The sequence below is a fragment of the Salmo salar genome, chromosome 05 (genome assembly GCF_965601325.2).
Source record: "Salmo salar chromosome 05, fSalSal1, whole genome shotgun sequence".
In the NCBI taxonomy this organism is placed as follows: domain Eukaryota; kingdom Metazoa; phylum Chordata; class Actinopteri; order Salmoniformes; family Salmonidae; genus Salmo; species Salmo salar.
The window spans coordinates 84,946,414-84,972,267 of record NC_138295.1 but is presented as its reverse complement, the minus strand read 5'-3'; the positions used below and the strand labels follow the sequence as shown (position 1 = coordinate 84,972,267).

At 42.0% G+C, this 25,854-nt stretch overlaps 1 protein-coding gene across 5 annotated transcripts; it reads left to right on the top strand.

The window, feature by feature from the left end:
• Positions 1-1,084: 1,084 nt before the first annotated feature.
• LOC106591193 (ATP-dependent translocase ABCB1) lies at positions 1,085-24,842 on the top strand. Of its 5 annotated transcripts, none has more exons than XM_082975796.1 (29): positions 1,085-1,219; positions 1,916-1,993; positions 2,572-2,689; positions 2,799-2,841; positions 3,039-3,189; positions 13,620-13,713; positions 14,089-14,280; positions 14,458-14,629; positions 14,926-15,050; positions 15,174-15,351; positions 15,509-15,622; positions 15,781-15,891; positions 16,094-16,219; positions 16,894-17,097; positions 17,381-17,551; positions 17,799-17,960; positions 18,230-18,460; positions 19,132-19,290; positions 19,536-19,640; positions 19,836-19,913; positions 20,093-20,176; positions 20,379-20,582; positions 20,871-20,971; positions 21,074-21,214; positions 21,679-21,835; positions 21,944-22,141; positions 23,083-23,289; positions 23,555-23,701; positions 23,900-24,842. In XM_082975796.1, exons 2-29 carry the CDS (start codon positions 1,942-1,944, stop codon positions 24,095-24,097), a joined length of 4,023 nt encoding a protein of 1,340 aa, XP_082831922.1. In that variant the 5' UTR covers positions 1,085-1,219; positions 1,916-1,941; the 3' UTR covers positions 24,098-24,842. The 5 variants fall into 5 exon arrangements, with proteins under 5 accessions (XP_082831922.1, XP_082831923.1, XP_082831921.1 ...); XM_082975797.1 differs by having other exon boundaries at positions 2,796-2,841; positions 19,135-19,290; XM_082975795.1 differs by having other exon boundaries at positions 2,796-2,841.
• The last annotated feature ends 1,012 nt before the right edge of the window (positions 24,843-25,854 follow it).

The window sequence follows — 25,854 nt, the reverse complement described above, 5'->3', positions numbered from 1 at the left end:
CTATACTCGGCCTTGTCCCGGGATGGTATGTTGGTGGTTGGAGATATCCCTCCAATGGTGTGGAGGCTGAGCTTTGGCAAAGTGGGTGGGGTTATATCCTACCTGTTTGGCCCTGTCCGGGGGTTTCATCGGATGGGGCCACAGTGTCTCCTGACCCCTCCTGTCTCAGCCTCCAGTATTTATGCTGCAGTAGTTCATGTGTCGGGGAGCTAGGGTCAGTCTGTCACATCTGGAGTATTTCTCTTGTCTTTTCCGGTGTCCTGTATGAATTTAAATATGCTCTCTCTAATTCTCTCTTTCTTTCTTTCTCTCTCTCGGAGGACCTGAGCCCTCGGACCATGCCTCAGGACTACCTGGCTTGATGACTCCTTGCTGTCCCCAGTTCACCTGGCCGTGCTGCTGCTCCAGTTCCAACTGTTCTGCCTGCAGCTATGGAACCCTGACCTGTTCACCGGACGTGCTACCTGTCCCAGACCTGTTGTCCCAGACCTGTTGTCCCAGACCTGCTGGAACCCTGACCTATTCACCGGACGTGCTACCTGTCCCAGACCTGCTGTTTTCAACTCTCTAGAGACAGCAGGAGCGGTAGAGATACTCTCAAAGATCGGCTATGAAAAAGCCAACTGACACTTACTCTTGCGTTACTGACTTGTTGCACCCTCGACAACTACTATGATTATTATTATTTGACAATGCTGGTCATTTATGAACATTTGAACATCTAGGCCATGTGCTGTTATAATCTTCACCGGAAGAGGTGGCCGGAAGAGCCGGAAGAGGACTGGCCACCCCTCATAGCCTGGTTCCTCTCTAGGTTTCTTCCTAGGTTTTGGCCTTTCTAGGGAGTTTTTCCTAGCCACCGTGCTTCTACACCTGCATTGCTTGCTGTTTGGGGTTTTAGGCTGGGTTTCTGTACAGCACTTTGAGATATCAGCTGATGTAAGAAGGGCTATATAAATAAATTTGATTTGATTTGATTTGATTATTGATGAATTGTATAATGTGTCATGACGCACCTCCCCCAGCCGTGTGGAATGTCAATAGGATCCTGAACTTGAGGTAACCTGACACCTGATGATGATGCTGTCCTGCATAGCGATATAAAATCTCCCAGCTCCCAAAAGAATGATTACATTCATCTGACAATTAGTAAGGGTGGTATTATGTTGAGAGAATAGCTTGTGGATTGTCTAAAAGGCTCATACTGGATTCTCTGAGGGTAAGTAGCCCACATCTGTACACATTATGTCTATTTATACATGTTTGTAGACTACAATATTTGGTACAACATGCCTAAAAATATATATATTCCATAGCTTTAACTTTGTTGTTGTTGTTGACAAAACCCCTCTTATTGTGATTCATTCATTTTAAGTGTTGAACTTAGTTCCACAAGATATAAAAACCAATATGCACTTTTTGATATGTAGCTTAACACGGTATTAGAACTGTAAAGACATTATTACTATAATATTACATTTGCCAATATTTGCAATTTAATACTCTCATAATGAATATTGAAAAATTAAATAATTTGAGCTTCAGTAAGAAAAGCAAGTGTTGATGAGCATTACCCTTGTACTGCCTCCCCGGCTCCCCGGCCTCCCCGGCTCCGGAAAGAACCCTCCATTAAAATACATTACTGTAATTATTTGCTAAATGACATCACAGTTTATAGACGTAACAAAATCAAGTTTGTCTAGTTAAAAGCAGCTTAAAACATGTGCTGCAACATGTGTACATACATGAAGGCAAACCTCAACTCGCCCTAGCATAGTATTCAACAGATTGTTAAGTACAGAAATCATTATTCACTTTTCAAAATGTACATTACCTCATTCATTTAGGGTCTGCAAATATTCTCATATTTACTATATTGAAATTACAGTTCAAAATCGCTTTCTCTGAATTCCAGGAACGCAGCGTCTGAATTCATTCACCATGGGGAGAGAGGATGGGGACATGCCAGACTCTCTACCAACCATCCCTGAGGGTAATGTCTGTCTCACATCATTTACTGTCTTATTTATTAGCATATAATTCCTAGTTAAGAGTAGATTAGAAGGAGTTGTGGTTGATTGATACAATCAGTAAGTGAAATAAAATAATTCTGTACTGTCTACACCAAAGTGAGAGGTGTCGTTCAACCTGGTCTCAGAGCATTTCGTATTATTCTCTATGCAAATCGTAAAATCAATTTAGTATGATATGCTAAGTTTTGTATGGTATGTATTACTTTGTGGATGTCCATCACCCATTTTGTATGACATGTCACGAATAACAATTTGTGTTATATGTTACGAATTAGAAAAATATCAATATGTTCGAATTTGCTAAAAGTATGATATGTTATGAATTCTAGCGAGGTGGCTAGGGGGCTAGCTTGCTAACGTCAGCTAGGCTAGGGGTAAGGTTTAGGGGTTAGGGTTAAGGTTAGGGTTAAGTTTAGAGTTAGGTTAAAGGGTTAAGGTTAGAGTTATGGTTATGGGAAGGGTAACTAAAAGGGTTAGGGGAAGGGTTAGCTAAATTGAGCTAGCTAATTGATCATTGGTAAATGTTTAATTGATTCAGAGGTAATTGCACAAGGCTACCCCAACCTGGCCTTCCATGAGGATAAGAAGCCTCAGGAGCGGATGACAGAGGGGCAACCAACCGTTGACATGGAGCCCAAGCCAAAAAAGGGCCTTTTGTAAGCAACATTGCCATAATGGTATTTCTACTTTATTCCTATTACAGTGTGCTATTACTGTTAAATATATGTTGGTTTTCTCATGAATCTATGTTTCATTTTCAAGAAGGAAGAAAAAAGAACCAGCAAAAGCAGTGGGATTTTTCCAATTGGTATGTCCTGATTTTGGTTTCAGAAATAGTAGGAAATACACAAGAATCTTTTGGCAATCTGTACATACACTGTAGTACATGTAGTATATGTCAAAATGGGATCATTTGTTACAAGTGATCATGACAAGATTCATATTCTCCAGTCATTCCAACGTCTGCTGCATTTGACTGTGGTTTTATGTGTGTTGTGGTTTCAGTTCCGCTACGCTACTGGTTGTGAGGTGCTCCTAATGATAATCGGCCTGCTATGTGCTGCTCTCCACGGGATAGCCCTGCCCCTTATGTGTGTTGTGTTTGGACAGATGACCGACAGCTTTGTGCAAAGTGGACAACAGCTCAACCTGACAGGTACATATTCTGTTTGACAAGGTACAGATGTAGAATCTTAATTTGATCACTCTGTTGCAGGACAAGGGCTCTATTTTAACAAACCTAATGCAATGGTAAATCTAAGCGCTGGCGGTAGAGCTTTAGGTTTGGAGTTTATCAGAAATATTTTTCTATTTTCACAACCAAAAATTATCGGCGCAGTGCAGACGGTGGCGAGAAAGGGCTTCATTTTGACGATTAAACCAGTTGTGGGTGTGTCAGGCTTGGCCCCTCACTGGCCAATCAGAAAGTGCTCCATGGCTAAATACATGGTTTATTCAAGTTGTGTATTTATGGTCTTTTATGTATCGCCTTGGAATCAACTCCAAATCCAAAGTTAGTCTATTATAGTTTGTTAAACAGCATACAGAAATTAAATAACACGATGTAGACCTATCCTATCTTTGCTAAATATGTCAACTTGAACCTGTTTGCAGTCTTCATTGTTCTAAGTAATTCCATGGTTTCAATGTGGACATATAAACATAGCATTCACACTGACATAGGGGCTAGGCCTACTGTAAATTGCATTATGGCTGAGCATGGACATGCCAAAAGTTGTCACTAAGCTAGACACAATTCATTATTGATAAGGCCTAAAAAGAAAGATGATCACATTTGAAACAAAACGAAACAACAACTTGTATTAAATAGGCTATGTCTAAATACACTTACAGGCACCATAATTATATTAGAACAACGCAGACTGTGGAGGGTTTTCTTTTCACAGTAGCTGGACAGAGATCCAATATAAAGAGAAAGTGAGGGGCCCCCCGAGTTACATGATGGGCATGGACACATGTAGCCTACATCATGGAGGGGGTTTAATGCACGTTCAAAGCATGGCTAAAATAATGTACGCCTGCCTACAATACATAGATAAAAAGGGAACGTCAGCTCACTGTTTTGTTCCTCTTAAACTTGATCTTTTAATAAAGTTTTGGTGATTAAGATTTGTTTCCAACCCTTTATACGATCTTGACTAACCTACTTGATTGACAGAAGCGGAGGCAATGCTTGGTTTTTAATCAAATAAAACGAAATGGAGGGAAAATATAGTGTTTTATGTTTTGAAATACTATGAAGGCCTATACAGGCACCAAAAGCACATTACTCTTGTTCCATATTCATAGGGCAGTGGGAGTCACGGCTGGATATCCGCTGAATAAATCGGTAAAACCGGCTTCTGTTTGGTCTTATATATCCCTGCCAGCACTCCCTGAAATTAGCACTTCAATCATGTTTTTAAGGACGCACCTCAAATATTTCCACCCCTCCCATCTGAGCGCAAACAAGCTGGAACAAGACAGGGAAATTACCAGTCCTTGTGCAATAGTTTAACAATAGCAGAGCACTGGTTTTAAGAGGTCGAAATTGCAAATGAACGTGAGTTTGACACTAGCCCTGCCTTAACGCCAGCCAAAAATAGAGCCCTATCGGTGGAATGCTTACTCACGGGTCCTTCCCAACAATGCAGAGAATGTTTACTGTTTATACTTCACCCTGTCCCCACTGCCAGTGTATCCCACTTCGTGAATGTTTAGTGTATATACTTCACCCTGTCCCCACTGCTAGTGTATCCCACCTTGTGAATGTTTACTGTATATACTTCACCCCTCCCCACTGAGAATGTTGACTGACTCCAGCACTTCCTGGTTCTGTCAGCAGTCATTGTCCTGTTGGATTGTAAATCTTCGCCCCAGCCTCTTTCACGTGCCTTTTTTTTTGCAAACTCCAACTGTCATGTGCCTTTTTCTCAGGAGTGGCTTCCATCTGGCCACTCTCCCATAAAGCCAAGATTGGTGTAGTGCTGTAGAGACTGTTGTCCTTCTGGCAGCTTCTCCCATCTCAGCCAAGGAAAGGGAAAGTGGATCTCTAGTCAGTTGTCTTCCGCATTTAACCCAACCCTTCTGAATCAGAGAGGTGCGGGTGGCTGCCTTAATCGACGTCATTGGCTCTCGGGGAGCAGTTGTGGGGGTTAACTGTCTTGCTCACCTTGCCGGTTCAGGGATTCGAACAAGCAACCTTTCGGTTACTGTCCCAACGCTCTAACTGCTAGGAACTCTGTAGTTTTGTTAGAGTGGTCATTGGGTTCTTGGTCAGCTCCCTGACCAAGGTCCTTTTTGCCCGGTTGCTCAGTTTGGTCAGACGTTGGTCGGATGGCCAGCTCTACTCTGGGTAGTTCCATATTTTTTCAATTTCCCAATGATGGAGACCGCTGCGCTTTTGGAAACGTTCAAAACTCTACAAATTGTTTTATACCCTTCCCCAAATACTGTATATGCCTCATCACAAATCTATCTCGGAGATCTACAGACAGTTCCTTGGACTTCATGATATAGTTTCTGCTCTGACGTGCACTGTCAACTGAGGGACCGTAAACTGAGTATAGAAAACATTAAGGACACCTGCTATTTCCATGACAGGTGAACCCTTATTGATGTCACTTGTTAAATCCACTTCAATCAGTTTCGATGACGGGGAGGAGACAGGTTTAAAGAAGTGTTTTTAAGTCTTTAGACAATTGAGACATGGATTCAGAGAGGGTCAATGCAAGACAAAATATTTAAGTGCCTTTGAACAGGGTATGGTAGTAGGTGCCAGGCGCACCGGTTTGTGTCAAGAACTGCAATGCTGCTGGTATCCCATGTGTATCAAGATTGGTCCACCACCCAAATGACATCCAGCCAACTTGACACAACTGTGGGAAGCATTGGAGTCAACATGGGCCAGCATCCCTGTGGAACACTTTCGACACCTTGTAGAGTCCATGCCCCGATGAATTGAGGCTGTTTTGAGAGCAAAAGAGCCCTTCAGGTCTTACTCAGACTGGCTACGGAGAGTGTGATCACACAGTCATCCGGAACAGGCGGTGCTCTCATGCATGGTTCAGTGTTGCTTTCCTCGAAGCAAGCATAGAAGGATAGCGGGATGGTCAGATTTGCCAAATGGAGGGCAAGGGAGAGCTTTGTATGCATCTCTCTTTGTGGAGTAAAGGTGATTTAGAGTTGCACAGGTGACATGCTGGTAGGATTTCAGTTTTCCTGCATTAAAATCACCATCCACTAGGAGCGCTGCCTCTGGGTGAGCATTTTCTTGTTTGCTTATGGTCCTATACAGCTTGTTGAGTGCGGGCTTAGTGCCAGCATTGTTTTGGTATTTGACATTTATTAGGCTCTTCATTAGCCGCTGCAGAAGCATCAGCTACTCTTCCTGGGGTCCACATGAAACATACTAACATCATACATAGTACAGCACATTTTTAGTCAAGGACTGAAATACATACATTTGAAACATCACACATAGCCTACGTATTAGTACATACACACAATATCTAGATCTAATACATAGTGCAATTAAAATTACAATACAAAATATATAAAATGGCTGTGTCTCTTCACAGTCCCCTTTGTGCAGCAAGGTGTTCTTTTACCTGTTTTTTAAACTGATTTTATTGCTAGCTTGAGTTACCTGGAGTGGCAGAGAGTTCCATGTTGTCACAGCTCTATTTAATACTGTACGTTTCCCAGCCTCTGTTCTGGACCTGGGGACTGTGAAGAAACCTCTGGTTCATGTCTTGTGTTGTACCGATGAGTGTCCAAACTGTGTTCCAACTGCTTGAACAGACAGTTTGGTATCTTCAACACATCAATACCTCGCACAAAGACCAATAGTGGTTCAGTCAATCTCTCCTCACCTTTGAGCCAGGAGAGACTGATATGCATGTTACTTACCCTCCAAGTACTGTACATCTAAGTGCGATATGTGCTGCTTTGTTCTGGACCAACTGTAATTTACCTATGTCCTTCTTTGCTACACATGACCACAGTAGTCCAGAAGCGACAAAACTAGGGCCTGTAGAACCTGTCTGGTCAACTGAGATATCAAGAAGGCAGAGCAATGCCCTATCATGGACAGATCTCTTCCCATTTTAGCAACCATTGAGTCTATATGTTTTGACCATGACAGCTTACTATCTAGGGTTACACCCGGCAGTTTAGTCTCATCAACTTGCTCAATAGCCACATTATTCAATAATAGATCTAAACGAGGTTTAACGTTGAGTGATTGATTTGTTAAATAAATTATGCTTTTAGCTTTTGAGATATTTAGCACCAGACTATTGCTAGTTACCCATTCTAAAACTGACTGTAGCTCTATATTAAATGTCTCAGTTATTTATGTTTGTCAAGGCTGTGGGTAATTGGTGAAAGGAGTCAGGTGCAGGAGAGCTGAGATGCGTGGACAAGGTATTTAATTCAAGAAAACACCAGTATAAACACAATACTATGGTGCTGGAAAATTAGCTGGTAACACGAATTAAACGGGCGTAATAAAAGAATCCGGTAACAATATACCAGCCGTCAGATACAGCCTTACAATAAAACACACACGCGCACAAACATGGGGGAAACCAGAGGGTTAATGAACATGTAATGGTGGAATTGAAACCAGGTGTGTAAAAAACAAAGACAAAACAAATGGAAAATGAAAAGTGGATCGGTGATGGCTAGAAGGCTGGTGACGTCAACCGCCAAACGCCGCTCGAACAAGGAGAGGGACCGACTCCGGCAGAAGTCGTGACAATGTTACTGTTGCAGAAGACGTGTATACTGTTGATTTTGTCCGCGTACATAGACAAACAGGTTTTATTCAATTTCAGTGGAAGGTCATTTGTAAAAACAGAAAACAATAGTGGCCCTAGCCGGCTGCCCTGCGGTACACCACACTCAACGGAATTTGCATGAGAGAGGCTTCCATTAACGAAAACCCTCTGTGTTCTATTAGATATGTAACTCTCAATCCATAATAAGGCAGAGGATGACTTTGCGTTTTGGTGTACTGAAAAATACTCTGATGTCCGTCTTTTTTCTTTTTTCTGCCATTTTTCTACCTGGCTGGCTGGCTGGCTACACACACACAGTGTGTAGGTTATTTACAGTTGGAGATGGGCTTCTATCATCTTATCTTCTATCATTCTATATGGGCTTCGATCTAAAAGGTAGCTAGCAAATGTGAAACGGATTGCAGTGACAAGAGTTGACAGCTGAATGAGTTCACCATTTACACAACATATGCTGCAACCTTTTGTAATTTTAACCGTTTGTTTCATATTGGCTGGCTTCCAACAAAAGCTGAATTTGCAAAGCTAGCGAGCACCAATTCCGTTTCAGTGGTGTTTGCTATAATCTTTGCTACCCGGGTTAAATAAAGGTGAAATAAAATAAATAAATAAAAGTTCCCTTGCGACAATTTAGCTTTTGCAACAAGACCATTACATATACTGCTCAAAAAAATAAAGGGAACACTTAAACAACACAATGTAACTCCAAGTCAATCACACTTTTGTGAAATCAAACTGTCCACTTAGGAAGCAACACTGATTGACAATAAATTTCACATGCTGTTGTGCAAATGGAATAGACAACAGGTGGAAATTTTAGGCAATAATCAAGACACCCCCAATAAAGGAGTGGTTCTGCTGGTGGAGTCCACAGACCACTTCTCAGTTCCTATGCTTCCTGGCTGATGTTTTGGTCACTTTTGAATGCTGGCGGTGCTTTCACTCTAGTGGTAGCATGAGACGGAGTCTACAACCCACACAAGTGGCTCAGGTAGTGCAGCTCATCCAAGATGGCACATCAATGCGAGCTGTGGCAAGAAGGTTTGCTGTGTCTATCAGCATAGTGTCCAGAGCATGGAGGTGCTACCAGGAGACAGGCCAGTACATCAGGAGACGTGGAGGAGGCCGTAGGAGGGCAACAACCCAGCAGCAGGACCGCTACCTCCGCCTTTGTGCAAGGAGGAGCAGGAGGAGCACTGCCAGAGCCCTGCAAAATGACTTCCAGCAGGCCACAAATGTGCATGTGTCTGCTCAAACGGTCAGAAACAGACTCCATGAGGGTGGTATGAGGGCCCGACGTCCACAGGTGGGGGTTGTGCTTACAGCCCAACACCGTGCAGGACGTTTGGCATTTGCCAGAGAACACCAAGATTGGCAAATTCGCCACTGGCGCCCTGTGCTCTTCACAGATGAAAGCAGGTTCACACTGAGCACATGTGACAGATGTGACAGAGTCTGGAGACGCCGTGGAGAACGTTCTGCTGCCTGCAACATCCTCCAGCATGACCGGTTTGGCGGTGGGTCAGTCATGGTGTGGGGTGGCATTTCTTTGGGGGGCCGCACAGCCCTCCATGTGCTCGCCAGAGGTAGCCTGACTGCCATTAGGTACCGAGATGAGATCCTCAGACCCCTTGTGAGACCATATGCTGGTGCGGTTGGCCCTGGGTTCCTCCTAATGCAAGACAATGCTAGACCTCATGTGGCTGGAGTGTGTCAGCAGTTCCTGCAAGAGGAAGGCATTGATGCTATGGACTGGCCCGCCCGTTCCCCAGACCTGAATCCAATTGAGCACATCTGGGACATCATGTCTCGCTCCATCCACCAAAGCCACGTTGCACCACAGACTGTCCAGGAGTTGGCGGATGCTTTAGTCCAGGTCTGGGAGGAGATCCCTCAGGAGACCATCCGCCACCTCATCAGGAGCATGCCTAGGCGTTGTAGGGAGGTCATACAGGCACGTGGAGGCCACACGCACTACTGAGCCTCATTTAGACTTGTTTTAAGGACATTACATCAAAGTTGGATCAGCCTGTAGTGTGGTTTTCCACTTTCATTTTGAGTGTGACTCCAAATCCAGACCTCCATGGGTTTATAAATTGGATTTCCATTGATTATTTTTGTGTGATTTTGTTGTCAGCACATTCAACTATGTAAAGAAAAAGTATTTAATAAGATTATTTCTTTCATTCCGATCTAGGATGTGTTGTTTAAGTGTTCCCTTTATTTTTTTGAGAAGTGTATATTTAAGACAATGGTAGAAGAGAGTGTAGTTCTTTTCAGTTTGGACTTCAGTTTATCGCTAACCTTATCACAGGGACTTTGAAGCACTAACTTACATCTGCGTGCTGACCTTGGAATAAATTGACGATAGCAAAGATTCCATCTTTGACGACGCCACATAAATGGAATCGGTACTAGCTAGCTTAATAGTTAATATTTGCGCGCTAGCTCTGCAAATTCAGCTAGTGTGTGTGTGAACCCTGCCAACATAAAACAAAACATTGCTATGCGCGATTGACTGGATTAACCTCACGTCAGTTACGTGCATTGAGTGCCTTTCAGACAGTAGATAGGAACCCTCTGTTACCTTGCCAACTAAGGAACTGGCAGTGGATCAAACCATTGTGAGGCAAAGGGTGGAGGGTCGCAATCTATTGAAACTTAAAAACGCGCTATTAAGTGTATATAATCAGCACAATTGCTTTCATTGCGTATTTTTAACATTATTTAATTTACATAGTTATGTTTACAGTGATATATTGGGGGGGACAAATCATATTTTTCCCAGGATGGGGGGGTCGTGCCCCCCCCCGTCCCCCCTAGGATTTCCGCCCCTGATATTTGCAGTGATATTTCCCTGATATTTGCCCTTCTTTTTCAAGACCTCTGCAATCCGCCCTGGCATGCAGTCAATTAACTTCTGGGCCACATCCTGACTGATGGCAGCCCATTCTTGCATAATCAATGCTTAGAGTTTGTCAGAATTTGTGGGTTTTTGTTTGTCCACCCGCCCCTTGAGGATTGGCCACAAGTTCTCAATGGGATTAAGGTCTGGGGAGTTTCCTGGCCATGGACCCAAAATATCGATGTTTTGTTCCCCGAGCCACTTAGTTATCACTTTTGCCTTATGGCAAGGTGCTCCATCATGCTGGAAAAGGCATTGTTCGTCACCAAACTGTTCCTGGATGGTTGGGAGAAGTTGCTCTCCGAGGATGTGTTGGTACCATTCTTTATTCATGGCTGTGTTCTTAGGCAAATTTGTGAGTGAGCCCACTCCCTTGGCTGAGAAGCAACCCCACACATGCATGGTCTCAGGATGCTTTACTGTTGGCATGACACAGGACTGATGGTAGCACTCACCTTGTCTTCTCCAGACAAGCTTTTTTCCTGATGCCCCAAACAATCGGAAAGGGGATTCATCAGAGAAAATGACTTTACCCCAGTCCTCAGCAATCCAATCTCTGTACCTTTTGCAGAATATTAGTCTGTCCCTGATGTTTTTCCTGGAGAGAAGTGGCTTCTTTGCTGCCCTTCTTGACACCAGGCCATCCTCCAAAAGTATTTTCCTCACTGTGTGTGCAGATGCACTCACACCTGCCTGCTGCCATTCCTGAGCAAGCTCTGTACTGGTAGTGCACCGATCCCGCAGCTGAATCAACTTTAGGAGACGGTCCTAGTGCTTGCTGGACTTTCTTGGGCACCCTGAAGCCTTCTTCACAACAATTGAACCGCTCTCCTTGAAGTTCTTGATGATCCGATAAATGGTTGATTTAGGTGCAATCTTACTGGCAGCAATATCTTTGCTTGTGAAGCCCTTTTTGTGCAAAGCAATGATGACGGCACGTGTTTCCTTGCAGGTAACCATGGTTGACAGAGGAAGAACAATGATTCCAAGCACCACCCTCCTTTTGAAACTTCCAGTCTGTTATTCGAACTCAATCAGCATGACAGAGTGATCTCCAGCCTTGTCCTCGTCAACACTCACACCTGTGTTAACGAATGACTGACATGATGTCAGCGGGTCCTTTTGTGGCAGGGCTGAATTGCAGTGGAAATGTTTCTGGGGGATTCAGTTCATTTGCATGGCAAAGAGGGACTTTGCAATTAATTGCAATTCATCTGATCACTCTTCATAACATTCTGGAGTATATGCAAATTGCCATCATACAAACTGAGGCAGCAGACTTTGTGAAAATTAATATTTGTGTCATTCTCAAAACTTTTGGCCACGACTGTAGTTTTGTCAGGGTGCCCGCACGTCGGCCTCTCTTGCACTTTCTCCTCCGAGTGCGGAGGATTAGGGTCTGGTCCGGGGTGAGCAGTATGTCCTGCACCGCCAACTGGTTGAAGTAGAAATCTTCATCCAATACGAGATTAGTTATCGCTGTTCTGATGTCCAGAAGCTCTTTTCGGTCATAGCAAACAATGGGGGAAACATTATGTACAAAAAAGTTTTGATCAGCACAATGGAGCTTGTTTCTGGTCTCAGTTTCAGGAATGGCTGAAAAATTATTACATTTACCTAAAATTAACTCTGCAAATAGCCCTGTTGGGAGATTTGGAAAGTCAATCATTCAACAATATTATAATAATTTTAGTAAAGATATTCATCTTTAACTTACAATCTTTGGATACTGTGCAATTAGAAAGGTTCAAATTTCATATAAGACATCACAGCACAGTGGAAAGCTATATGGCACGTGGAAATCAAAAGAGGATGGTCTTACAGAGATACATTTAGGTGTGCTGGACTGAGAGTAGCAGAGGGGTGGGATTAAAAAGCTCATGATCAGTAATAGTTATTACTGAAAACACTATATAGATGTCTGAGTACACATCCAGTATCTATCCAAAATGTAATGTGTATAATCCAGAAAGAGATATATTTGTTGTGTAATTACTGTGTATAAAAGTACCATGTATGACTGCAGCTGGTTCAGAAAATAATCATTTATGCGGGGTTAACAGCAGCAAAAAAAGTTATCCTTAGTGCTTCGATTACCCCTGCAATCATCATATTTCCAGGATATTTTTCATATGGAGCGATCAGTGGCTGTGATAAACAAAGCTCAGGCAAATACAGTTGATGCATGGGATGTATTATGTGAAACTCTATCAGATGTCAGCAACGGACCTTGACCAAGCAACGGACCTACACTGTGAGTGAGTGGTGGGACGACATTTTATTTTCTGAGAATAATATAGAACATATTGTATTGTAAACTCTACTTCCTTCCTGTAAAATGTCATATTGTGTACTCAAATAATTGACTCCTGAAAAAAAAGTGCCATGTATGTAAAACGTGTGTAAAATGTATATGTAGCCTAACAAAAAAGAGCATCAAACACAGGGGGGATATGCAAAAAAAACACACAAAAACAAACTAAACAGCAGAATTGGTCAGGAACTAGTAAAACGGCCCCTATCCAATCCAGCACCATTCTTAATGTATCAACCACTACAAAAATGCCCATTAATTATAATCCACATAATAATTCACCTGTCCTGTTACTGCAGGATTATTTTCCTGCTGTAGCAACTGGCTCAAATTAAGATCTTACATCTGTGTATTGGCTATAAAGTGCAGGGATCCTTTGTGGCCATGTATTACAGTGAGATGCACATACAGTCCTATGTGATTATTTCTATTATGGGTTGCATTGTTTAGGTATATCTTCACCATATATAATGGTGACTTGTGGATTATGTTTTATACTACACAATTCATATGTTAGTCACGCCAGATTGTGAACATTGACTACTGGTATTGTCATTTCTCCATAGCCAATTTCACTGTGGAGGAGATCAGCGCTTTATTGAACTCAACTGATGGATGTATTCAAATTCCTGGAGTTGATATAGAGGCTCTAATGACTCGGCAAGTGATAATGAGTACAGTAGATAACAGACACACATTATCAATATATTATATCATAAATATATCCTCATGTAAATACAATGTCGCTTTTATTTATGATTATAAACTGGGTGGTTCGAGCCCTGAATGCTGATTGGCCCAACAGCCGTGGTATATTAGACCGTATACCACGAGTATGACAAAACATGTATTTTTACTTATCTAATTACATTGGTAACCAGTTTATAATAGCAATAAGGCACCTCTGGGGTTTGTGGTATATGGCCAATATACCACGGCTAAGGGCTGTATCCAGGCACCCCCCCCCCCCCCCCCCCCCCTCTGTTGCTTATTGCTTAAAGATATACTGTGTGATACATACATTTGAATTTCCAGACATGCCTATTACTTCATCGGGATCGGTTGTGCTGTGTTCCTGCTGGGGACCTTTCAGGTGATGTTGTTCTTGCTGACAGCCACCAAACAGACCAAACGGATTCGGGAGAAATACTTCCATGCCATCCTTCACCAACAGATGTCCTGGTTTGATACACACCAGATAGGAGTTCTCAACGTCAGGTTGACAGAGTAAGTTTGATACATTGGATGAATGATTGGGATTTATTTTTTTATCAAAGACAATGTCATATTTTAGCATATATGATCATATTGAGAAACTACAGATGTAAAAAATGCTATTAAGATTGTTTAAATAATGTCAATTATTATAATATAAATCATTTATAATACTTTTACTTTCTACAGTGACATCAACACAATCAACGAAGGCCTTGGAGACAAGATCTGTGTGTTTGTGCAGTTCTTCTGCACCTTCTTGTCAGGGTTCATCATTGGTTTCATCTTCGGCTGGAAGCTGACCCTCGTCATCCTGGCCGTCAGTCCTCTCCTGGCAGGATCAGCTGCCGTCTGGTCCAAAGTAAGACTACCAATGACCTGCAAAGACAACGGCTTCATGCCAAATGGTACTCTGTTCCCTATATAGTGCACTACTTGAAAGTAGTAGACTATATAGGGAATAATGTGCCATATTGTTTTCATATGTGTCACTAAACAGTGGTTGCATCACTACTCTTGTGCCCAATCCCAAATCCACCCCTAGTTTATACTTATCCAATCCTCTCAGTTTTCCACAATCGCATTTCTTTTATAAAGACATTTTTACATCAGCAGTGTAAGATACCGTATTCATGAACATTTTGTATTTGATTTCAGATACTTGCCACCCTGACCAGTAAGGAGCTGTCTGCCTATGCCAAAGCAGGGGCGGTAGCTGAAGAGATACTGGTGGCTATCAGGACAGTTGTGGCTTTCAATGGGCAGAAGAAAGCTGTGGAAAGGTTAGTCAGTTATTCACTAACTAATGTGTTGCATAAAACAGTGTTTCTTTCCATAATTATTAATACGATCTACCAAAATCAAGACACATTCCCCTATTTAGGCATGTCTTCTATATATTTTAGGTATGAAAACAACTTGGAGGATGCTAAAAACTTTGGAATAAAGAAGGCCATCACCACTAACGTGTCCATGGGCTTCACCCAGTTTGTCATATTTGGGACGTACGCCTTGGCTTTCTGGTACGGGACCAAGCTCTCTGTAGACGAGCCTGAAAACTATACCATTGGAAAAACCATTACAGTAAGCTTTTATGGAAGATTTTAAGTAAGAATTTACTATTTTCCAATAGATACATTTTATTGTGAAAAGGCCTCTGCAATGTCTTCACACGTGTTACTCTGTCTGGCATTAATATAATTCCTTTCTTCATTACATTCTTTGTTGCTGCTGTTTGTAGGTCTTCTTCTCAGTGATGATTGGGTCGTTCTCTTTGGGCCAGGGTGCTCCTAACTTGGAAGCCATCGCCAAAGCACGGGGTGCTGCCTATGAAGTCTACAATACCATTGACCAGGTACTGGAAGAATTCAGTTTAACCCCTGAATCACCATAGCATTGAAACAGTATGAACTCACTCTAACTCACTCAGAACAACATGATCTCAAGAACTCAAGTCGAATTTAGACATTTGTCCTTTCTGCCGCGGTTGGTGAGTTGATTTGTTTGTCATAGCCGCGGCCCATAGACAGCAGTTCAAAGGAAGGTCACAAACCAGACTGTGTGAAAGGAGACATTGAATTCAAGAACATCCACTTCAGCTACCCCTCCAGGAAAGATGTCAAAGTAAGTAGTGGATTTGAATCGAACCAGATCTAGACACTAACCTGTCCCCAAATGATTTGAAAATGCACAATAAGGAAGAAGCTAAGTTGAATTTTCAGTTTCCAGTTGGATTAGAAAAAACAAAATGACAAGCCATACAATTATAAATGACGGTAAAAATACATGTTAAATACGTTGTGGGATGTGTTCCCTGTCGCTGTAGATTCTTCAAGGAGTGAATCTGACAGTGCCTCGTGGGAAGACCATAGCTCTGGTTGGAGCCAGTGGATGTGGGAAGAGCACCACCATTCAGCTGCTGCAGCGCTTTTATGATCCAGACTCAGGAGAGGTATGAACAAATCTGATCAAGGTTTATTCAAAGTCATAAAGAAGAGACACACGTCCCACTGTAAAGACTCCAGAGGAGGTTGGTGGGTGGAGCTATAAGAGGACGGAATAAATTCCAGCCATTACAATGAGCCCGTCCTCCAATAGCACCACCCACCAGCCTCCAGTGAAGGACTCACATGCTTTATGATCCAACCTCAGGAGAGGTACGCAGGACACGAGCGCATTAAAGTTCAAACAACTGACTCATAGTGCATACAGAGACTCACATGTACACACACACACGTGTAATGTGTACACACACACACACACACACACACACGTAATGTACACGCAAACATTCACTCACGTTCACTCATTCCCAAATTCTGGCTTATCAGGTTTAGTGTTGACTTCATTTCAGTAAAAAGTCAAATAGTATTATAGTGCCCTCTTGTGGAATGTTGATATATCATTTGTCAGGAACGCTGTTGGTCTGGGTTGCATAGCCGAGGGAAGTAGGGGTGCTGAGGCTGCTGCAGCACCCCCTTATAAATGAAAATAATAAATAAAATAACAACAATAATAATAAACAACATTCCCACCTTTATTACTCCTGTATGAGCATAGAAAATACTCATCAGCAAAGCAGAGAAATTTGCATGCCTAATGAGTATGACCCTGGTTTGTTGTCAGATTACCCTGGATGGTCGGGACATCCGGACCCTGAATGTGAAGTGGCTGAGGGAGAATATGGGTATCGTCAGTCAGGAACCTGTGCTATTCGGAACAACCATCGCAGAAAACATCCGCTACGGCAGAGAGGATGCCACAGATGAGGACATCGAACGGGCCGTGAGAGAGGCCAACGCATACGACTTCATCTCCAAACTCCCCGATGTACGTGGGATAGGATACTGACAAATGAGTTCCTGACAATGGCTTCAGTGTTTCACATGTACTATATATTAAATTATCTATGGTGTACAAATGATGTGAAGTGAGTAGGACAGCAGATATTCTGTTGTTTCTATGGCGACTGTGTTGAAATGAAATGTTTTTTTGTTTTGTTTTGAAATTGTATACAGTGTAAGGAAATGGCCAAATAGTGATGATCTTATCCAAATGGACAAATTTAAACATGATTATTTCATCTCCATCCCATTCCATGTGGCGTTAACAGAAGCTGAACACCATGGTGGGGGAGCGGGGAGCCCAGCTCAGTGGAGGACAGAAGCAGAGGATAGCTATCGCCCGGGCCCTGGTCAAAAACCCGAAGATCCTCCTGCTGGACGAGGCCACCTCCGCCCTGGACACCCAGAGTGAGTCGGTCGTCCAGGCCGCTCTGGATAAGGTCAGTACCCTCCCTGAGGACCAGACCCATGGTTAAGGTTGTTCTCAAACTTGGTTTTGCGCAACCTAATAGGCTAATTCGATTGTTTGACTGCAGCCTTGCAAGTTCACGTTTGCAGCAGTTGACAAACGTCAAGAATCAGAGTGAATCCATGAGATCCTGTTGGAATCCATCTCAGCGAAAATGAAGAAGTAATAAAAAAATGATTTGTAATAAATTATGACAATATTGTCTCCCATTCCCATAGGCGAGGGCGGGTCGCACCACAATAGTGATCGCCCACCGCCTGTCCACCATCAGAACAGCTGACGTGATCGCTGGCTTCAGCAACGGAGAGGTGGTGGAGCAGGGAACACACAGGGAACTCATGGCCAAGAAGGGGGTCTACTATTCTCTGGTCATGCAGCAGGTACTGTATCACGCTCACTGCATCCCAAATGTCACCCTATTCCCTTTATAGTGCACTACTTTTGACCACCAGGGCCCCAACTCTGCCTCAACAGTAGAATCAGTCAACGTCTAAATCATGTTGCTCAGAGTCATATTTGGAGACGTATATCATCAGTATCAGAGCAATATACCTTATCAAGCCTGTGTCTATATGAATAATGATCAGTAATAAACAGGCTCTGTATGTAACATGTTCAAATCCACTATCACACCTTGTCTGTTGTTCAGAGTCAAGGGAAGCCAGAGGAAGATGAAGAGGGCCCTGTGGAAGAGGATAACCCTCCTAAATATGAGGATCTGGATTATGTCCTATATGACTCATCTGACATGGATGAGCTGGAAGTGGTAAACGAGGAAGGAATAGAAAACGGCGGCTTTGAAAGGACCTCAATCAGCAGTGGCCGTGTGGAAATGAAACCGACCAGGAGGAAATCTAAGAAGTCCAAGAAAGACAAGAAGGTACTATTACACAATCCTTTAGGGCACAATATGACGTTCTTTATGTGTTATATAGGAACATGGCTTTGTTATAGTGCTATTGCTGAACTGTCATCGTACTTATTATATAATGTATGGTATATAATGTATTGTTTCTAATGTATGGTTTATAATGAATGGTATATAATGAATGGTATATAATGAATGGTATATAATTAATGGTATATAATGAATGGTATATAATGTAAGGTTTATAATGTATGGAATATAATGAATGGTATATAATGTAAGGTTTATAATGTATGGAATATAATGAATGGTATATAATGAATGGAATATAATGAATGGTATATAATGTAAGGTTTATAATGTATGGAATATAATGAATGGTATATAATGAATGGAATATAATGAATGGTATATAATGTAAGGTTTATAATGTATGGTTGCATTCATTTACATTTTAGTAATTTAGCAGAAGCTCTTATCTTGAGCAACTTACAGAAGCAATTAGGTTTAATTGCCTTGCTCAAGGGCACATGGACAGATTTTTCCCCTGGTCGGCTCGGGGATTTGAACCTGCCACCCTACTGTATATAGTGATAGTTCATTGTCATCAGAAATAAGATCTGTTACATCATGTTGGTCCTTGGTCATTTAGTTTTGTCATTGATGACAATGTTTGATGACAGAAGGAAAAGAAACCAGAGGAAGCTCCAGACATCCCCTTCACCAGAATCCTGGCCCTGAACAAGCCCGAGTGGCCGTACATGTTGGTAGGAACCCTGTCTAGCTTGGTGGGGGGAGCCGTTTATCCCTGTGTCGCCATCATCTTCGCCAAGATCATTGGAGTAAGTGTTTCACAAGACCACCTCCTTGTGTTCATAATATGAAGAATTGTTAAATACTGCAGAGACTACTCACATTTCCTTGGTCTCTTGATTGAGTTTGATTTAAACGAGGTGGTCTTATTTTTCCACATCATTTATTTGATGGTCGTTGGTTGGTGGGTTTTGGCTCTTATTTTCCAAAGCAACCTTTTCATTTTCTGTTATCTATTTTGGGGGGATTCTCTCCATCCCGTGACCTTCTCTAGGTGTTTTCCGAAGTTGACCCGGAAGTCAAACGACAGAAAACCATGATGTTTTCCCTGCTCTTCCTTCTCATCGGAGGAGTGGCTTTTGTCACCTACTTCCTAAAGGTTTTCTAATTTATAGATCTAAATTGTGTCCAAAATGGCAACCTATGCCCTATACAGTGCACTACTTTGGACCAGAGCCTATAGGGTGCCATTTGGGACGCACTTTAAAGTACAATTCTGTATCTATCTTAAACCCTTAATATGTTGTGGGCATGCCTGGTTGGGTAAATTTCTGCTGTATGTTCTATGTTTCAGGGTTACATGTTTGGAAAATCAGGAGAGCTTCTTACCATGAGGCTGAGGAGACAGGTATTCCATGCCATGATGAGACAGGTAGGACAAACTGTCATGCGGGAAAATATATACTTCATCCATTGTACATGAATTCAAAAAGACTGACTTGTCATTGCTAATTGACTTTACTGTATTGATAATACCAGCAAAAGGATGATTCTGAAATGCCACTTTGTGGTGTTCTGCCTCAGAACCTTACTAAAATGCATTCCTTACAGGAGATTGGATGGTTTGATGACAACAACAATGCAGTGGGAGTTCTAACCACCAGATTGGCCACAGATGCATCTCTGGTTAAAGGGGTAAGCACAATGCACTGATTTACACATTGAGATAGCGATCAAAACCTATCAAGTCAATGTCAATTCAGAATCATTCTACTGTACAAGTCTTTAAAAATGTCTACCTTTACATGTGCTTCTATGTATTTACAGTTGCATTCTTTAGAGTTACAATGTCTGGTAATGGATGGAACCTACTTGTTTCCTCTCTCCTCACCACCAGGCGACAGGGTCTAGGTTGGGTCTGGCCACCAACACAGTCTGTGCTCTCACCATTGCCATTGTGGTGGCCTTCATCCACAGCTGGCAGCTCACCCTCCTCATCCTCGCCTGTGTGCCCTTCCTCATTGGAGCCAACGTCATTCAGATGAGGGCCATGGCAGGCCACGCCTCCAAAGACCAGGGTGCCCTGGAGCAGTCTGGGAAGGTAAACATCAACTTTCTATTGCAATTGGGGTTGCAAAATTCCGGTAATGTTCCCAAAATTCCCAGATTTTCCAGTAATCCCGGTTATAGGTTTTCCGGAATCAGGAGGGAATAAGCAGGAAATCAGGGAAACCTTAAAACAGGATATCTGGATAACCAGGGAATTTCAGGAAGGTTACTGCTATTATGAAATCCCAATTGCAATGCACTTTGGGACAGTGGGCTATATCAGTGTGTGATACCATGTGTTCAAATAAAACGCTAATATATCTTTATTATTCTTTTGTAGATATCTACTGAGACCGTTGAAAACTTCAAGACAGTTGTTGGATTGACACGGGAGGACGTCTTCTTTCACAAGTTCATGGACAGTCTAGAAAGACCATACCAGTAAGAGTTCAGTTATTCACTTTGTTATAGACTCAGCTTTTGGATTGTTTGACCTTATAACCTACAATCAAGTACTGATTAGATTTCAATTGAATACACCAGGAACGGTTTGGTGAAGGCCCCCATCTACGGACTAACATTTGCCGTTGCCCAAGCAATCCCTTACATGGTCAATGCTGCAATCTTCCGCTTTGGGTCCTGGCTTATTGCTCACTGTCACACAGAATATGAAAATGTTTTCCTGTGAGTATACATACTGGTACTGTTATATCCTCATCTAAAATGAATACATTCACACCAGGGTTGGGATCAATTCCATTTCAATTCCAGTCAATTCAGGAAGTACACTGAAATTCCAGTTCTCTTCAATGGTTTTCAATGAGGAAAATGTGGAATTGGAATTGGGTTTTGAATTGACTGCATTTGAAATGGAATGTACCCCAACCCTGACTAGAAGCCCTGGCTACCACATTGTCACTACACGGTAATATAATAATAATAATTTCATTATAACATTAATTTGGTGGGTGCTTATATTTGTCCTATTTCACACATGTACACACGTGTATTAACGCACATGTGTGAAATGGAAGTGTGTTTTTTGCATATCCCAAATCTCTCTGAGACGCCCTCGCTGAGTTGGGTCATGACCAGAGTCTGCCAATATAGTGGCAGTGATAGTCCAACATTGTCCTTTTCTTTCGCAGTGTGTTTTCTGTGATCATATTTGCTGCCATGAACATAGGAGAATCAGCATCTTTTGCTCCTGACTTTGCCAAAGCGAAAGCAGCTGCAGGGAGAATTCTTGGCTTGTTGGAGAAGAAACCAGAGATTGACATTTACAGTGAGGAGGGAGAGAAGCCAGTGAGTGAGCTACAATGTCTCTTACTCCAATGTAAACAAAAAAACAATGATATGACATTGTGTTTTTTCTGGAACAATGATCTGGAACAAAAATGTTGTCTTTTCCAGACAGACTTTGTCGGGGACATTGACTTCCGAGGGATCCACTTTGCGTACCCGACCCGTCAGAACGTGAGGGTTCTCCAGGGGTTGAGCCTGTCAGTGGGGCCTGGTCAGACCCTGGCCCTGGTCGGGGAGAGTGGCTGTGGGAAAAGCACCTCCATACAACTACTGGAGCGCTTCTATAGCCCTGCTGAAGGACAAGTGGTGAGACCAACCCCAAAAATAATCATGTAATATAAAGCAAGCTTTTCAAAACTATTTCAAAGTGCTAAACCAGTATACTGTGAATTGGGATGCAACATATATAGTAAAACTGTTAGGCCACTTTTTAGCATTTTAATATTTAATATTTGTAACATTGGTGGATTATTAATTCCTTTGGTATTCCAAGATGTTACTTCTTTTTAATCTGAACATTTTAAACATTCTAAACCTAAATCTGTGGTATTATTATGGTGTCTCAGTTAGTGAAGGTGTTGACCTAACTCTGTAGTATTATTGGGGAGTGGGGTGTGCTCGAGTTAGGTGAGAGGGGTGTTGACCTAACTCTGTAGTATTATTGTGGTGTCTCAGTTAGTGAAGGTGTTGACCTAACTCTGTAGTATTATTATGGTGTCTCAGTTAGTGAAGGTGTTGACCTAACTCTGTGATATTATTGTGGTGTCTCAGTTAGTGAAGGTGTTGACCTAACTCTGTAGTATTATTGTGGTGTCTCAGTTAGTGAAGGTGTTGACCTAACTCTGTAGTATTATTATGGTGTCTCAGTTAGTGAAGGTGTTGACCTAACTCTGAAGTATTATTGTGGTGTCTCAGTTAGTGAAGGTGTTGACCTAACTCTGTGATATTATTGTGGTGTCTCAGTTAGTGAAGGTGTTGACCTAACTCTGTAGTATTATTGTGGTGTCTCAGTTAGTGAAGGTGTTGACCTAACTCTGTAGTATTATTGTGGTGTCTCAGTGAAGGTGTTGACCTAACTCTGTAGTATTATTGTGGTGTCTCAGTTAGTGAAGGTGTTGACCTAACTCTGTGATATTATTGTGGTGTCTCAGTTAGTGAAGGTGTTGACCTAACTCTGTAGTATTATTGTGGTGTCTCAGTTAGTGAAGGTGTTGACCTAACTCTGTAGTATTATTGTGGTGTTTCAGTTAGTGGATGGGTTGGATACTAAGACCCTGAACCTGTCGTGGCTGAGGTCTCAGCTGGGCCTGGTGTCCCAGGAGCCCATCCTGTTCGACTGCAGCATCTCAGAGAACATCCAGTACGGGGACAACAGCAGAGAGGTCTCCCAGGACGAGATAGAGGAGGCAGCCAAGAACGCCAACATCCACGACTTCATCATGGGCCTGCCAGAGGTATAGTAACAGTATAGTGAGGGAGATGGGAGGAGACATAATAGGCTGTAGCTGTAGGATGATATTTGAAGTCTTCTCAAAGGGGATCCAAAAAATTTCACTGATGAGGTCACAGTAGAACCTAAACTAATGTTTCTCTACAGATATTCATATAGAATAGCTATTGACTAGCCCAAGACGGGCTGTTATGACTTTATATTTTAATTTATATTTTAAAAGTGTTCAGTATAGACAAACACTATAAATTGTGCTGTTGTTTTGTCAGAAATACAATACCAGGGTTGGGGACAAGGGGACCCAGATGTCTGGAGGTCAGAAACAGAGGATAGCCATTGCCAGAGCACTGGTCAGGCAGCCTAAAGTACTGCTGCTGGATGAAGCCACTTCCGCCCTGGACACAGAGAGTGAGAAGGTAAGTCACATGGACATAGTGTGTCGGCCATCTCATTTTCTACCTATTCATTCATTCATTCATTCATTCATTCATTAATGGCCTGGTCACACACAAGCTTATCTTCACACAGTATGTCCTCTCCCTCCTTCCCAAACAACCTCTCTGTCTTTCTGTTTCCTCCCTCCTTCTCTCCCTCCCTATCCCTCCCTCCCCCAGATTGTCCAACAGGCTTTAGACGCCGCTCGGCAGGGCCGCACCTGCATCGTGATCGCCCACCGCCTGTCTACCATCCAGAACGCAGACCAGATAGCTGTAATTCAGTATGGTCAGGTGACAGAGCAGGGTACACATACTGACCTCATGGCTAAAGGGGGGGCTTACTGTGCCCTGGTCAACGCACAGGTCAATCACTAACTCATATTCAGATTGATGTTTTGCAGCGTATGTACTGTTCTGTTGAATGTTGTTTTGTCAGTTCTTTTTATTGAGCTGCACTTCTTAGCCAGGTCCCCCTTGAGAAAGAGGTCTCCTGTCCACAATGAGACTTCCTGGTTAAATGAAGGTGATATATAAAGAATAAGGAATCTATATGGATAATGGTATGGCAGCCATAACTCACTTTGAATGGACTGCTAAAATTAGGTTCAATTGCATGATACAAACTGTCTCAGTGTCAATTGGTTTGATCACATGTAGGTGGTGCACAGTAGCCTATTGGGTTAGTGTGCTATTGGGTTACTCACTGTATTACTCACTTTAGCAGTAATGCTGGAGCATGGACATCAGCGTAAATACATTTTGATAAGCTGCTTCGAATGAATGAACTGTTCTTGACCATGGCACCTTTCATTGTCTGAAGACAACAAGTACAGTATGTATTTCTATAAGAAAAACTGTAAGACACATTATCACAGTTAAATGACTGGATAAAAGCAGTGATTGGGAAAGGTTGTATACCTGTAAATATGAGAGGTTGATGTTCAGAAGACTGTTGTATGTTATTATATACTGTGATATTTTGATTATTTTAAACAGGGACACTATGCTCTAAAAGGCAAAGTATGCATTTGAAGAATATCTATATATTTACATTTGTACACTATGCAAGGCTATTACTTGTTTGTAAATATGCATTCAAATAAAACATTAGATCCCATAACATGTTATTTTTAACCTGATTCTAAAGTGACATAATGATTAATCTATAATCTAAATTAGATTGTGGGGAATATGTCAATACATTTTCAAATAAACTTGGAACTCGTTCATTTTAAATGCGACTAAATAGGCTACTGAAGTCTACAGAGGGCTGATGGACACAAGATGGCGCCCGTTGCCAATGAAAACGACTTCAATTCGATTGAGTCCTATTTCAAATGCCACTAAATGTAGCCTATCTCCAACCAAGGCTAACTTCGGTAAAAATGCCACTTGTTTTCAACTGTAAAAGAAGTTTTAAATAACACTAGGTGGCATAATTGTGTTAGGCCTATGCAAAATAAATTGTAGAAATATATGACCACGTCGTTTTAGTCTAGTGTTATGGAAATGATCTTATTTGGTTTACATTCTAAAATAATTGGTGTAAAGTTAACATTTCTTGCACGCCGGCAACATTAATTGTATTTCAACCTCCCGAATTCAATCAGAATAATAGTCTACAGCTTGCCATAAGAGAATGATTTAAAAAACACGTTAAAACATATCGTAGTGGATCTTAAAATGATAAAATCGCGATAGGCCCAGGCTTGGTGTTAAACGATGTCGGCCTATTTCAAAAGGCCCAACATGAAGCGATGAACCAGTTATCCCTATCGCACATGCCCTTCTCAGTCAAGTCAATCTAAAACATTTTGGTGGAAATGTATTATTCTTCGCCAATGTATTCACTTTGTTACATATTTGTTTTATTTATTAAGAGTTGTAAGAGTTTTATAAATTAACCTACATTTTAAAGTAAGTTTCCCACAGCAGGTGAAACATGCACCGCTGCACTGTTTCCCAAATCCAGTAGCTGATTTGGTTCTGGGTTCCACTGCCGAGATTACTCAAATATATACTATAGGCAGGCTATAGTTTTTTTAAGCAATAAATATAATATAGTCTTTCGTGGGAATAATTTTGTTGATCTAGAGAAGTTTTGCACTACGATAGTTTTGCACTACAATAAA